Raw genomic sequence first — 12,894 nt, 5'->3', positions numbered from 1 at the left:
CAGGTTCAGCGACGCTTCTGGAAAGCGTGCAATCCAGGGCGCCGATGTGTACTACCCGGTGGGGCAACGAAATAGCTGAACTCTAAATAAGCCCGCAGCTGGGATGTGATCAGCCCGGGGTTTGGAGGGCTGAAAAGTGAACAAACTTGAGCTGCGGTGATAGGCTGCTGCTTCCAGAAACTTGAGAGAGGGCAGCGGCTACTGCTCTCAAGCGGCGAGGAGAGGGCACTAGGTCACCCCTCCTCAACTCCCAAATAGAGAACTCAGGTAAGACCTCAGCACGCTTCCTGTACCAGCGCGGCCTCCCGACAACCCTCCCTTCCCGGTTCCCAGTGACTGGTCATCTCAGCCTTCCAGGCAGCTGCCACTGGCAAGTTAATGTGATCCTCTTCTTTGATCCTGGGGAAAGCCGGAGTGAATGAATATTTGACAACACAAAACTTAAGGGCTATGGGCTAGGTCCTTTAAGACTTCAAAATATACTCAAATTCTTAAATTATAACAGCAAAGACTTGTTAATGAAGGTGTTGAGAACGGAGCTGATACAAAATTAATACGTTATTTGGATAGTTTAGCAAAGGCCTGCAACAGCTTTATCAATAGAGTAGTGTGGCTTTTGCTGATAGCGGCGGTTTTCTTCATGGAAGGAATTTTATCGCAGGGGCAAAATATATAGAAACAATGAAAAGGTTTTTAGAAAATTCCCTTAAGATGTTAATTAAAGAATTATCTTGATCATTTACACAACAATTTTTCAAATACTTTTCAATGTGTCAACTGAGCATCTTGTCCTAACAGGGGAAACGTGCTTAAAAATGGAACTTGCTTTTATCTTCCTTGGATTTCTCAACAATTTCCAAAGAAAATTCTGGCTTCAAATACTGGAATACGTTCATCCAACTGAGGTCTGAGAAAGAAGAAAATTAAAACTGAACAACTTGCTTTTTTCTTCCTTGATTTTTCTGAACAGCTTCCATGGAAACTTTTGCCTCATACAGTGGAATGGGTTCATCCAACTGAGGTCTGAGAAAGAATGAAATTAGAAATGTCAGGTCTAGCCGGGCGCGGTGGCTCAAGCCTGTAATCCCAGCACTTTGGGAGGCCGAGGCGGGTGGATCACGAGGTCAAGAGATCGAGACCATCCTGGTCAGCATGGTGAAACCCCGTCTCTACTAAAAATACAAAAAATTAGCTGGGCATGGTGGTGTGTGCCTGTAATCCCAGCTACTCAGGAGGCTGAGGCAGGAGAATTGCCTGAACCCAGGAGACGGAGGTTGCGGTGAGCCGAGATCACGCCATTGCACTCCAGCCTGGGTAACAAGAGCGAAACTCCGTCTCGAAAAAAAAAAAAAAGAAAAAAAAAGAAATGTCAGGTCTAGTTAAAGATGCAGAACAAACAGGATGGCATATGACAATTGCTAGTGCTTAAATCTGTTAACTTTATTATTTATTTAATTTTTTGAGACAGTCTGGCTCTGTCACCCAGGCTGGAGTGAAGTGGCACAATCTCAGCTCATTGCAACCTCTGCCTCCCAGGTTCAAATGATTCTTACACTTCAGCCTCCTGAGTAGCTGGAATTACTCAGAGGCTGAAGTATGAGAATCAAGCTGATATAAAAATCAGCTAATTTTTATATTTTTAGTAGCGATGGGTTTCACCATGTTGGCCAGGCTAGTGTAGAACTCCTGGCCTCAAGTGATCTGACCACCTTGACATCCCAAAGTGCTGGGTGACAGAGCCAGACTGTCTCAAAAAATTAAATAAATAATAAAGTTAACAGGTGTAACCCACACTGAACCCAGCCTCAAATCTATTACTATAAGTAATTCAAACAAATTTGTCAATTAATGTTTCCAAGTTAAATGTAGTTATTAAGAAAAAAATATCTACTCCCTCTTTTTTTTTTGGGGGGGCGGACAGAGCTTCACCCTCTTGTCCAGGCTGGAATGTAATGACATCTCGGCTCACTGCAACCTCCACCTCCTGGGTTCAAGCAGTTCTCCTGCCTCAGCCTCCCCAGTAGCCAGGATTACAGGTGTTCGCCACCATGGTCAGCTAATTTTTATATTTTTAGTAGAGACAGGGTTTTGCCATGTTGGCCAGGCTGGTCTCGAACTCCTGACCTTAGGTGATCCACCTGCTTCAGCCTCCCAAAGTGCTGGGGTTACAGGCATGAGCCACCGTGCCCGGTTTACTCCCTCTTTTATAAGTGATAAACAGATTCAACTTTAAACAAATATACCATGCTTTTCTCTCCTTCAAGCTATTGGTTATTTCAAAGTGCTTTGGAACGGGCAATGAGGAAAAGCAAAGGGTAAGGTACACTATGGAATGGAGTGAGGAAAACTCACAAGCCACTTCTTTCTCTGGGAATACTTACTGATGTGCCACCAGATATACTTTGATAAGTATTAAAGTGCAGCTATTTATCTAAATGAAATATAAGGTCAGTGCAAAAGTAATTGCAATTGCTTCAATGGGAAAAACTGCAATTATGTTTGCACCAACCTAATAATAAAATATGGAGGCAATAGATATATGGCGAGAGCTAAAACAAAATTGGAACTGACTGCCTTGGCTCCTTGAAAATAGAAAACAAGAACAATGCTTTGGTTACTTCAGCGTACCTGAAAACACCAGTTGATAACTTCTCCATCACATCCTTTAAGATACGTAGCTGGCAGGATTGTTAAGGTGGCAACGTAAAGGAGAGAGAATTAAATAAAACCATTTAATAAGCAGAAGCTGCCAGGCAGGCCACTTGCTTTTTTTTTCCAAGTTTTGCACTCTCAGAGATTCAAAATGTTAAGTTAGAGAAATTCTGTAGGCCGTCAAGTTTAGCCCTACAACAGGGAAATGATTTGAGAGCTGGTGGTGTAATAGAGCCTAAATTTCCAAGGACAAGTAACAAGAGCAGCAAGTCAAGCCTGGTGCTTAAGTGCTCACCACCATTATCCCAATAGATGGGAATGAAATAGTGTCTAGTTTTCATTTCTGTACTATGTATGGAATTTTTAGTTAAAAACAATTTTAGCACTTATAAATTTTAATTTAAATATATGTTTGTTTACTAGCTGGTTGGTAAGAGGCTCAAAATTTGTTTGCAGAAGCCAGTAAACTATGTGTATGATATACAGTCATCCCTCAGCATCCATGAGAGATTGGTTCCAGGACCCCCATGAAGACCAAAATCTCCAGATACTCAAACGCCCCTACAGAAAATAGTGCACCAGCTTGGGCAACAACGCTCTCTACAAAAAATTTAAAAATTAGCCAGGCATGATGGCATGTGCCTGCACCCCAGCTACTGGGGAGGCTGCGGCAGGAGGATCCCTTGAGCACACAAGTTTGAGGTTACAGTGAGCTGGAATGAGCACTGCACTCCAGCCAGTGCAACAGAGCAAGACCCTGTCAAAAAAAAAAAAAAAAAAGAAGAAAAAAGCAAATGGTATAGTATTTGCATATAACCTAGGCATATTTCCATTATACAATAAATCATCTCTATATTACTTATAATACCTAATGCAATGTAAATACTATGTAGATAGTGGTTATACTATATTTGTTTTTTTTTATTGTTGTATTATTACTTTTTCAGGGTTTTTTTTTTGAGATGGAGTCTTTCTCTGTCATCATGCTGAAGTGCAGTGGTGCTATCTCGGCCCACTGCAACCTCCACCTCCCAGGTTCAAGCGATTCCCCTGCCTCAGCCTCCCAAGTAGCTGGAACTACAGGTTTGCACCACCACACCTGGCTAATTTTTTTTGTATTTTAGTAGAGAAGGGTTTTCACCATGTTGGCCAGGATGGTCTTGATCTCCTAACCTCGTGATCTGCCACCAAAGTGCTGGATTATAGGCATGAGCCACCGTGCCTGGCCTTTTTTTTTTTTTTTTTTTGAGACAGGTCTCCCTCTGTGGCCCAGGCTAGAGTGCAGTGGCATGATTATGGCTCACTGCAGCCTCAACTTCTCAGGCTGTAGTGACCCTCAGCCTCCCAAGTAGCTGGGACCACAATGATTCACCACCACACCAGGTTAATTTATTTTTATTTTTGTATAGACAGGATCTCCCTATGTTGCCCAGGCTGGTCTCAAACCTCTGGGCTGAAGTCATCCTCCTGCCTCAGCCTCCCAAAGTGTTGGGATTACAGGTGTGAGCCACTGCCCCCAGCCTCCAAATATTTTTGAATTTTGATTGGTTGAAACCCTGGATGCAGAACCATTGGATACAGGGGGCTGACTGTGTAGCACTAAGAGAATCAGAAAATGATGTAAAAATCACAGAAAAAAAATCTACCTTGCTAATTTAATTGAAATTATAATACTGGGATCAAGATTCTATTTAATTGCCAGTACTTCTGAATTATTTATGGCCAAGAATCACACAGTTGGAAGGAAATGTCTATGTTAAATCACAAGCAGCAACTCAGCTTGTATGAACTGAATGAGGAGGGTCTGCACAAGTAGCACTTGCGAGGCTGAGGCAGGTGGATCACCTGAGGTCAGAAGTTCAAGACCAGCCTGACCAGTATGGTGAAACTCTGCCTCTACTAAAAATATAAAAGTTAGCTGGGCGTGGTGGCATGCACCTGTAGTCTCCCTGTACTTGGGAGGCTGAGACAGGAGAGCTGCTTGAGCCTGGGAGGCAGAGGTTGCAGTGAGCCAAGTTTACACCACTTCACTCTACTTCACTCCAGCCTTGGTGACAGAACAAGACTATGCCTCAAAAAAAAAAAAAAAAAAAAGAAAGAAAGAAAAAAAAAGAAAATATGGTAAGTCATTTAAAAATATTTTCAAACGGAAACTAAAGAATATAAATTTACTATTTCACATCTCTGCAAGTTATCTTCCTACTTCTGCTAATGAAATTCTCACCTGTGTGCATGCATGTGTGTAGCATGTATTTCTGATTTTTGAAAATGTACAGCATTTCATATATACATGTCATGTTTCAACTTGGTTCAGGGATTTGTCAAATAGGTTAAAATTGCTTTCTTCGGAGACGGGGTGTGAAAGAATTAAGTTATATACTATAAGGAAAGCAGTCAGTCAGTCAAATTTCCACCATTTAAGATTCAAAAATGGCTGGGCTTGGTGGCTCAAGCCTGTAATCCCAGCACTTTGGGAGGCTCAGGCGGGTGGATCACGAGGTCAGGAGATTGAGACCATCCTGGCCAACATGGTGAAACCCCGTCTCTATTAAAAACACAAAAATTAGCTGGGCGGGGTGGCAGATGCTTGTAATCCCAGCTACTCAGAAGGCTGAGGTAGGAAATCACTTGAACCAGGGAGTTTGAGGTTGCAGTGAGCAGAGATCGCACTACTGCATTCCAGCCTGGCGACAGAGTGAGACAATGTCTCAAAAAAAAAAAAAAATATTCAAAACTAATAGCTACATGGTATATTCTAATGTTAACTAATGTTACTTTTAATAGGTATTCTCCACTGTAGCGTCTTTCAATGTTATTCTTAATAATTACAATGTTATTGGACATGTAACTTTTTTTTTTTTTGAGGCCCAGGCTGGAGTACAATGGTGCGATCTTGGTTCACCACAACCTCCACCTCCTGGGTTCAAGCGATTCTCCTGCCTCAGCCTCCTGAGTAGCTGGGATTACAGGCATGCACCACCACACCTGGCTAATTTTGTAATTTTAGTAGAGACAGGGTTTCTTGTTGGTCAGGCTGGTGTTGAACTCCTAACCCTAGGTGATCCACCCACCTTGGTCTCTCAAAGTGCTGGGATTACAGGCATGAGCCACGGTGCCTGGCCTGGACATATACCTTTTAAAAGAATGAAATTAATTAAAAATCCTTTTAGAAAGTTAAATCTAATTTTAAGATTTAACAGGAAATATTTAATCAGAAAAAACTTTAAACTCATACATTCACTACATGAAGGGGTTTTGAAATCTACTCCTTAAAACTCAATACATGCAGTATACTAATTACATAACTATTTTAAAGCTCTGAATAAAGTCTGTCATTGCTCCCAGAGGGAACTGGCCTTTATACATATGACACATATATGTTAGACATATTCAAGATATATAAAGTATGATATTCAGTAGAGACAAATATAAGGCTATGTAAATCTTTCTTTAGACACACACATATGCTCTATCAAGCAATGATAATATATTTTTTATCCAATACATTAAAATGTTTACCAAGTGCTGCTGCCTCTAAACCAGTCTTAGAAATAAAAGGAATTCTTAAGTTGACTCTAAGGAGGTTTAGACCTTTCTTTTTGAAATTGTTTGCATATTCCAATCTTTTTATTTTTTCTCAACTGGAATAATTTGGCTTCAATCACACCAAACTTATCTCTGAATGACTTTTGTTTCAAAAAGTCAAACCCATCTTCATTTGATAAAGATTTCCTAGCATTGATATTTATAAAACACTCCACAAACTCTTTTAGATAAGTATTCTGAAATGTTCTGCACAATGGCACCATCATAGGAGTAAGTGTGCAACCTTTCAAGGCGATGTGTAATTTCCCTCACAGCAGGTTAAAAACAAAATCTTCCGCATATCCTTATGGCTTATCTCCTATTCAGAAAGGAGAGAGACTGCCTGAGTGTGATTCTTGTTCCACCACCTGCTGCGTCCTTGAGTCTATATCAACATCTCTATGCTTCTGTTTCTTCGCCTGTGAAATGGGGATAACAGTAGTACTTACATCTCAAAAGGTTGTTTAAATTAATACTTGCAAGGCACTTGGAACACTCAAGGAAACTTAACTGCTGTTGTTATTTCCTATTCTTGTAATGCAAGAACTTGGTACAGTACAAAGTTTCAAGCCAGAAACTCTATCAGTCAATAAAAAGGATATAAAGATATTTTCCCTGTTGTACATTTGACAAATTCCAAACTTCATCATTCAGGAAAGCTACGGTTGCTCCCTTGAGGAAGAGGCAATGGCTATCTGGAGGATCCAACTTGGAGAGAATAAAAAAAAGACTAATTAGTTATTGTGAGTTTAACAGCAGAAGGATAATTGGTATCTTGAGCCAGAAAAACTTCTACACAAATTAAATGATGTCCAAATCACAAAAATATGCACATGAACTTTAATAACATGTAAATGATAATATTTTCTTTTCTATTTCATGTTCCAAAACAATGAAACAGCAAGGTGATAAGTACATGGCAGATGCAAGGCTAATCTAGAATCCTGGTGATGAAGTGGAAAGGGTGTATGTGTGCCTTTTCTGGCAATCTTCATGAGGGTATTGGAAAATCAATGAAGACTGGTATATGAGAATTATGGTATACATATCAGCCATCATGTAAATATTTAATTAGAATGCTGAAAAATATAACCTTGAGAGATAACATACATAAACATACATAGTAATTCCAGTTTGAATAATTAGGAAGTTGTGATAATTTTATACAGAAATACTTTGCTAAGTATATGTTACTGAGAAAAAAATGCTATCTGAAATACTATTAAAAATTTGTAAGTTACTATGTCTAAATCACTAAATAAAATTATATTCCAGTGTCGTTGAAAGGATCTCTCTACTAGGCAGTGTTTCAATATTCTGGGCAACATGTTGCTAAAGTAAAAAAAGCTAATTTCTTTTTGATATAAAATATGGAAAAAAGCTAAATTTCTTTATTTTTATTTTATTTATTTATTTTGAGACAGAGTTTCACTCTGTTGCCAGGTGCCAGGCTGGAGTGCAGTGGCACGATCTCAGCTCAGTGCAACTTCCGCCTCCCAGGTTCAAGCAGTTCTCCTGCCTCAGCCTCCCGAGTAGCTGGGACTACAGGCGCACACCACCCCGCCCAGCTAATTATTTTGCATTTTTAGTACAGGCGGGGTTTCACCATGTTGGCAAGGATGGTCTTGATCTCTTGATCTCATGATCCGCCCGCCTCGGCCTCCCAAAGTGCTGGGATTACAGGCATAAGCCACTGTGCCCGGCCTAAATTTCTTTATGATTCAGATTTTTTTCTTTATTTTTTTGAGACAGAGTTTCGCTCTGTCACCCAGGCTGGTGTGCAGTGGTGCAATCTCAGCTCACTACAACGTCTGCCTCCTGGGTTCAGGTAATTCTTGTGCCTCAGCCCTCAGCCTCCTGAGGACCTGGGAATATAAGCTTGCACCACTATGCCTAGTTAATTTTTCTATTTTTTGTAGAGATGGGGTTTCACCATATTGGCCAGACTGGGCTTGAAGTCCTGGCCCCAGGTGATCTGCCTACCTCGGCCTCCCAAAGTGCTGGGATTACAGGTGTGAGCCACCATCCCTGGCCCAGATTTTATACTAATTTAGTCATACCTTGCCTCAAATAACTTAGGCATCATTGTTTGTCAATTACACCCCTTTGGGGTAATACTAATGCTTTATGGATTCTGATAATACCTGAAGGTTTTCTTCTGTTGTTATCCAATGGCCTCCAACACCAAGAATTGTGATGATATCATGTTTATGTGGTAGTAGTTGTAATTTTACATCTGGTTCATCATCTTTACTATACAATCTCACTTGCAAGGGAATAGTTAAAAAGAAAAAACGAGAGAAAGAAGAAATATATTTTATAATAATCTGACAAAAATTTATTCTTCAAACAAGTTCTTATTTATTTAGAGACAGTCTTACTATGTTGCTCAGGCTGGCCTGAACTCCAGCAATCTGCTTGCCTCAGCCTCATGAGTAGTTGGAACTACAGGGGCAGGCTACTGTGTCCAGCACTCTCTTTACTTTTTCATTTTATTTTTTTTGAGATGAAGTCTCACTCTGTTGCTCAGGCTGGAGTGCAGGGGTGCAACCTCAGGTTCAAGCGACTCTCCTGCCTCAGCCTCCTGAGTAGCTGGTACTATAGGCATGTGCCACCACACCTGGCTAATTTTTTATATTCTTAGTAGAGACAGAGTTTCACCGTGTTAGGATGATCTCGATCTCCTGACCTTGTGATCCGCCTGCCTCGGCCTCCCAAAGTGTTGGGATTATAGGCTTGAGCCACTGTGCCTGGCCTCTCTTTATTTTTTAATGTAGGAATGAAGAAAGATTTTTCTCAAAAAAGGCAACACACAATGTATTCTGATACCTTAAAATCTACTTGTTGCATCAAATGAATCATAAAATTTATTCTACATTTAACAATTTATTGTAAATCTATTTATTATAGAAATAAATAAAAATAAAAAGTCTATCTTTATTTGAAAACCAGGTAAGGTAATGTAACACATAACCAAATCTGATAATTAACATTGGTAGCTTACTATAGTGAGATGAGTTGATTCCCGATTAAAAAACTCATAGACTCAAGACCGTCTTAATTACTGAAATGTCCATGTGAAAAAATGATGCAAAAAAGTATGTATTTACTTCCACAGACAGATTTTCCAGAACTATTTTCAAATCTTAGAAAATACTGGTTTAAAAAAGCACATGATAGTCATAACCATATTCATCCATGCTTCTCACATTAGAAGATAAATCCTACTAAAGTATAAATAGAAGCACTTTGCATGCTTGTGGCTTGTGAAACCTATCCTTTAGGAGTCATGCTATTACTTAAGTGTGTTCAGAGTAAGTGATAAATAGATACTGGGTAAACTAAAAACATTCAAGAAAAGTGAAACTGGAACTTGGGTATTTTCCAAATAAAGACTGCGGAAATCAACTGTCCAGTAGAGGGCAGCCACACAGCAGATGGGACTGAAAAGGCATCGCAATGATGATGAGTTATCTGGGAACCACTGAGGAGATGATTTTTTTTTTATATCTTTTTTTTTTTTTTTTGAGACAGACTCTCGCTCGGTTGGAGGCTGGAGTGCAGTGGTGGGATCTTGGCTCACTGCAACCTCTGCCTCCCCTTTTCAAGCGATTCTGCTGCTTCAGCCTCCCAAGTAGCTGGGACTACAGATGTGCACCACCTCAACCACCTAATTAATTTTTGTATTTTTAGTAGACACGGAGTTTCACCATGTTGGCCAGGATGATCTTGATCTCCTGACCTTGTGATCTGCCTGCCTTGGCCTCCCAAAGTGCTGGGATCATAGGCGTGAGCCACCATACCCGGCCTAGGAGGTCATGTTTCTAGATTTCTTGTAGCGATATGTCATTCACGACTCTAATGTCTACACCAAGCTTGTCCAACCTGCAGCCTGCCCACGATGGCTTTAAATGAGACCCAACACAAATTTGTAAACTTTCTTAAAACAGTATAAGACATTTTTGAGATTTTTTTTTTTTTTTTTTTTTTTTTGAGACGGAGTTTCGCTCTTGTTACCCAGGCTGGAGTGCAATGGCACGATCTCGGCTCACCGCAACCTCCGCCTCCTGGGTTCAGGCAATTCTCCTGCCTCAACCTCCTGAGGAGCTGGGATTACAGGCACGCGCCACCATGCCCAGCTAATTTTTCGTAGTTTTAGTAGAGACGGGGTTTCACCATGTTGACCAGGATGGTCTCGATCTCTTGACCTCGTGATCCACCCGCCTCGGCCTCCCAAAGTGCTGGGATTACAGGCTTGAGCCACCGTGCCCGGCGAGATTTTTTTTTTAAGGTCATCAGATATCATTAGTGTATTTTATGTGTGGCCTAAGATGACAATTCTTCCATTGTGGCCAGGGAAGTCAAAAAGGGGTACCCCTGGTCTACACTGGTAAAAGATAAGAATGTTCTCTCTTACACACAGTGCTTATAATGGTAATAACGTGAAGAAGTTCCAATTTCAATTAAAAAGTCTTTAGTTAAAAACAAAACCCAAAACTGAACATCCAGTTTAATAAATACATTAATAATTATTCCCTGGTTATATTTTTCTCTTAAATTCATCAAACTAAAAAAACTACACAGGCTACTAATTTCATAAGGTACCTACCTCCAGCATCTAGGACAATATCTACTCCCAGGCCACCTGTTTCTTCCAAACAGCTTTCAGCAACGTGAACTTTCCCATTAGATACATCAATCACTCGGGCTGTAAAGGACAGGAAATCAGGCAATTGTACTGTTCTCTATGTGATCAACACAAACAAATCAGGGAGAAAGAAAAAGAAAAGCAAATAAATATCTATTCTCTGAAATAAGCAATTCAAACAATTACTGAGTTTAAAGGGAAAAAGTCAATTTAAATTATACTTCTTCTCATCTAACCCAATATGGGATATAGCAGTCTAAATGAAGAGACTTGTATATTCAATAAAATTAAAATGTGGCCAGGCGCGGTGGCTCACGCCTGTAATCCCAGCACTTTGGGAGGCTGAGGCAGGCGGATCACGAGGTCAAGAGATCGAGACCATCCTGGCCAACATGGTGAAACCCCGTCTCTACTAAAAAATACAAAAATTAGCTGGGGGTGGGCTACTCGGGAGGCTGAAGCAGGAGAATTGCTTGAACCCAGGAGGCGGACATTGCAGTAAGCTGAGATTGCTCCACTGCACTCCAGCCTGGTGCCTGGCGAAAGAGCGAGATTCTGTCTCAAAAAAAAAAAAAAATTAAAATGTGGCCGGGCCCGGTGGCTCACACCTGTAATCCCAGCACTTTGGGAGGCTGAGGTGGACAGATCACAAGGTCAGGAGTTCAAGACCAGCCTGGCTAACATGCTGAAACCCTGTTTCTACTAAAAATACAAAAAAATTAGCTGGGCATGTTGATGCGTGCCTGTAATCCCAATTACTTAGGCTGAGGCAGGAGAACTGCTTGAACTGGGACCCAGGAGGCAGAGGTTGCAGTGAGCTGAGACTGTGCCACTGCACTCCAGCCTGGGCTACAGAGCGAGACTCCATTTAAAAAAAAAAAAAAAATTAAAATGTGAACAATTGTGGATAAGATTATCCAAGGCTGGTCTGTTGACACAGAGCACTATTCTCTACAGCTATAGGATATGTTGCCAGAATTAGGAATCTGAAAACACAGAGGTACATATATAAGACATAAACTGGAAGTTTTTTTTTTTTTTTTCCAGACAGGGTCTCACTCCATTGCCCAGGATGGAGTACAGTGGCATGATCACAGCCCAATGTAGACTTGAACTCCTGAGTTCAAGCAATCCTTCTGCTTTAGCCTACCAAGTAGCTAGGACTACAGGTACATGCCACCATGCCTGGCTAATTTTTTTATTTTTTGTAGAGACAGGGTCTTGCTATGTTGCCTAAGCTATTTTTGAACTCTTGGCCTCATGTGATCCTCTACCTTGACCTTCCAAAGCCCTGGGATTATAGGTGTGAGCCACCGTACCCAGCTAGATTAAGTAGTTTCTCAAGTATGTTCATATTTAATAGTCATTAAAGCTAAAAAGCATAAAAATATACAGATGATCCTTATCTTTACAATGGGCTACATCCCAATAAACCCACTGTAAGTCAAAAACACACTTAATACCCCAATAAACCCATCATACCATTAAAAAAAATCCTAAATCCAAACACTGTCAGCTGGAGACTGTATTTGTGAAATATGGTAATTATCTACTAGAGGCTGTTTCACCCTTTCTCAGTCATAGAAATCCCCCTCTCTTCTTACTCTCCCAAATGAAGAAAAATCTTAAAGCTAAGGAAAAGGAACATGATTTTTAACAGTCATTAAAAATTAAATTGATTTTAACTGGCTGCATTAAAGTATATTAGTAATATCATATTAATAGACTATAAATTATTGAGAGAATTAAAAATAATTCTCAAAATTTTGAACTGGCAACTAATAAAATGTTTGATTTCCTTTCTGTATCTTTTAACACCTTCTTGTTGAAGAGAATTCCTCTTAGGGCTGCTTAAATTAGAGATATAGTTGAACAGAGTAATCTAGGATTTGGAAAGGAGGAAGGGAACAAAAGGAAAAGGGGACAAAGCAATCTAGGAAGGGCAAATTAACCAATAAGAAATTTTCCCTTTATTCATGCTTTTTTTTCATACCATCATGCCCCCCCCC

At 40.3% G+C, this 12,894-nt stretch overlaps 1 protein-coding gene across 2 annotated transcripts in view; it reads right to left on the bottom strand.

Annotated features, from left to right (window-relative positions):
* Positions 1–441: 441 nt before the first annotated feature.
* Positions 442–12,894, bottom strand: part of CRYZL1 (crystallin zeta like 1) — a 51,791-nt gene continuing 39,338 nt past the window's right edge. Inside the window, exons 9-13 of one of the 2 annotated variants that reach the window (XM_032276615.1) lie at positions 10,847–10,945; positions 8,382–8,503; positions 6,840–6,945; positions 2,629–2,674; positions 442–1,023 (exon numbers count right to left, since the gene is read on the bottom strand). In XM_032276615.1, the coding sequence (XP_032132506.1) occupies positions 924–1,023; positions 2,629–2,674; positions 6,840–6,945; positions 8,382–8,503; positions 10,847–10,945 (473 nt within the window). In that variant the 3' untranslated portion in view covers positions 442–923. Of the gene's footprint in view, positions 1,024–2,628; positions 2,675–6,839; positions 6,946–8,381; positions 8,504–10,846; positions 10,983–12,894 lie in introns of both variants that reach the window. The other variant, XM_032276616.1, reaches the window with a different exon arrangement.

The sequence above is a fragment of the Sapajus apella genome, unplaced genomic scaffold (assembly GCF_009761245.1).
Source record: "Sapajus apella isolate SASKATOON/1434 unplaced genomic scaffold, GSC_monkey_1.0 scaffold8, whole genome shotgun sequence".
In the NCBI taxonomy this organism is placed as follows: Eukaryota; Metazoa; Chordata; class Mammalia; order Primates; family Cebidae; genus Sapajus; species Sapajus apella.
This window is presented reverse-complemented; position numbering and strand designations above follow the sequence as displayed.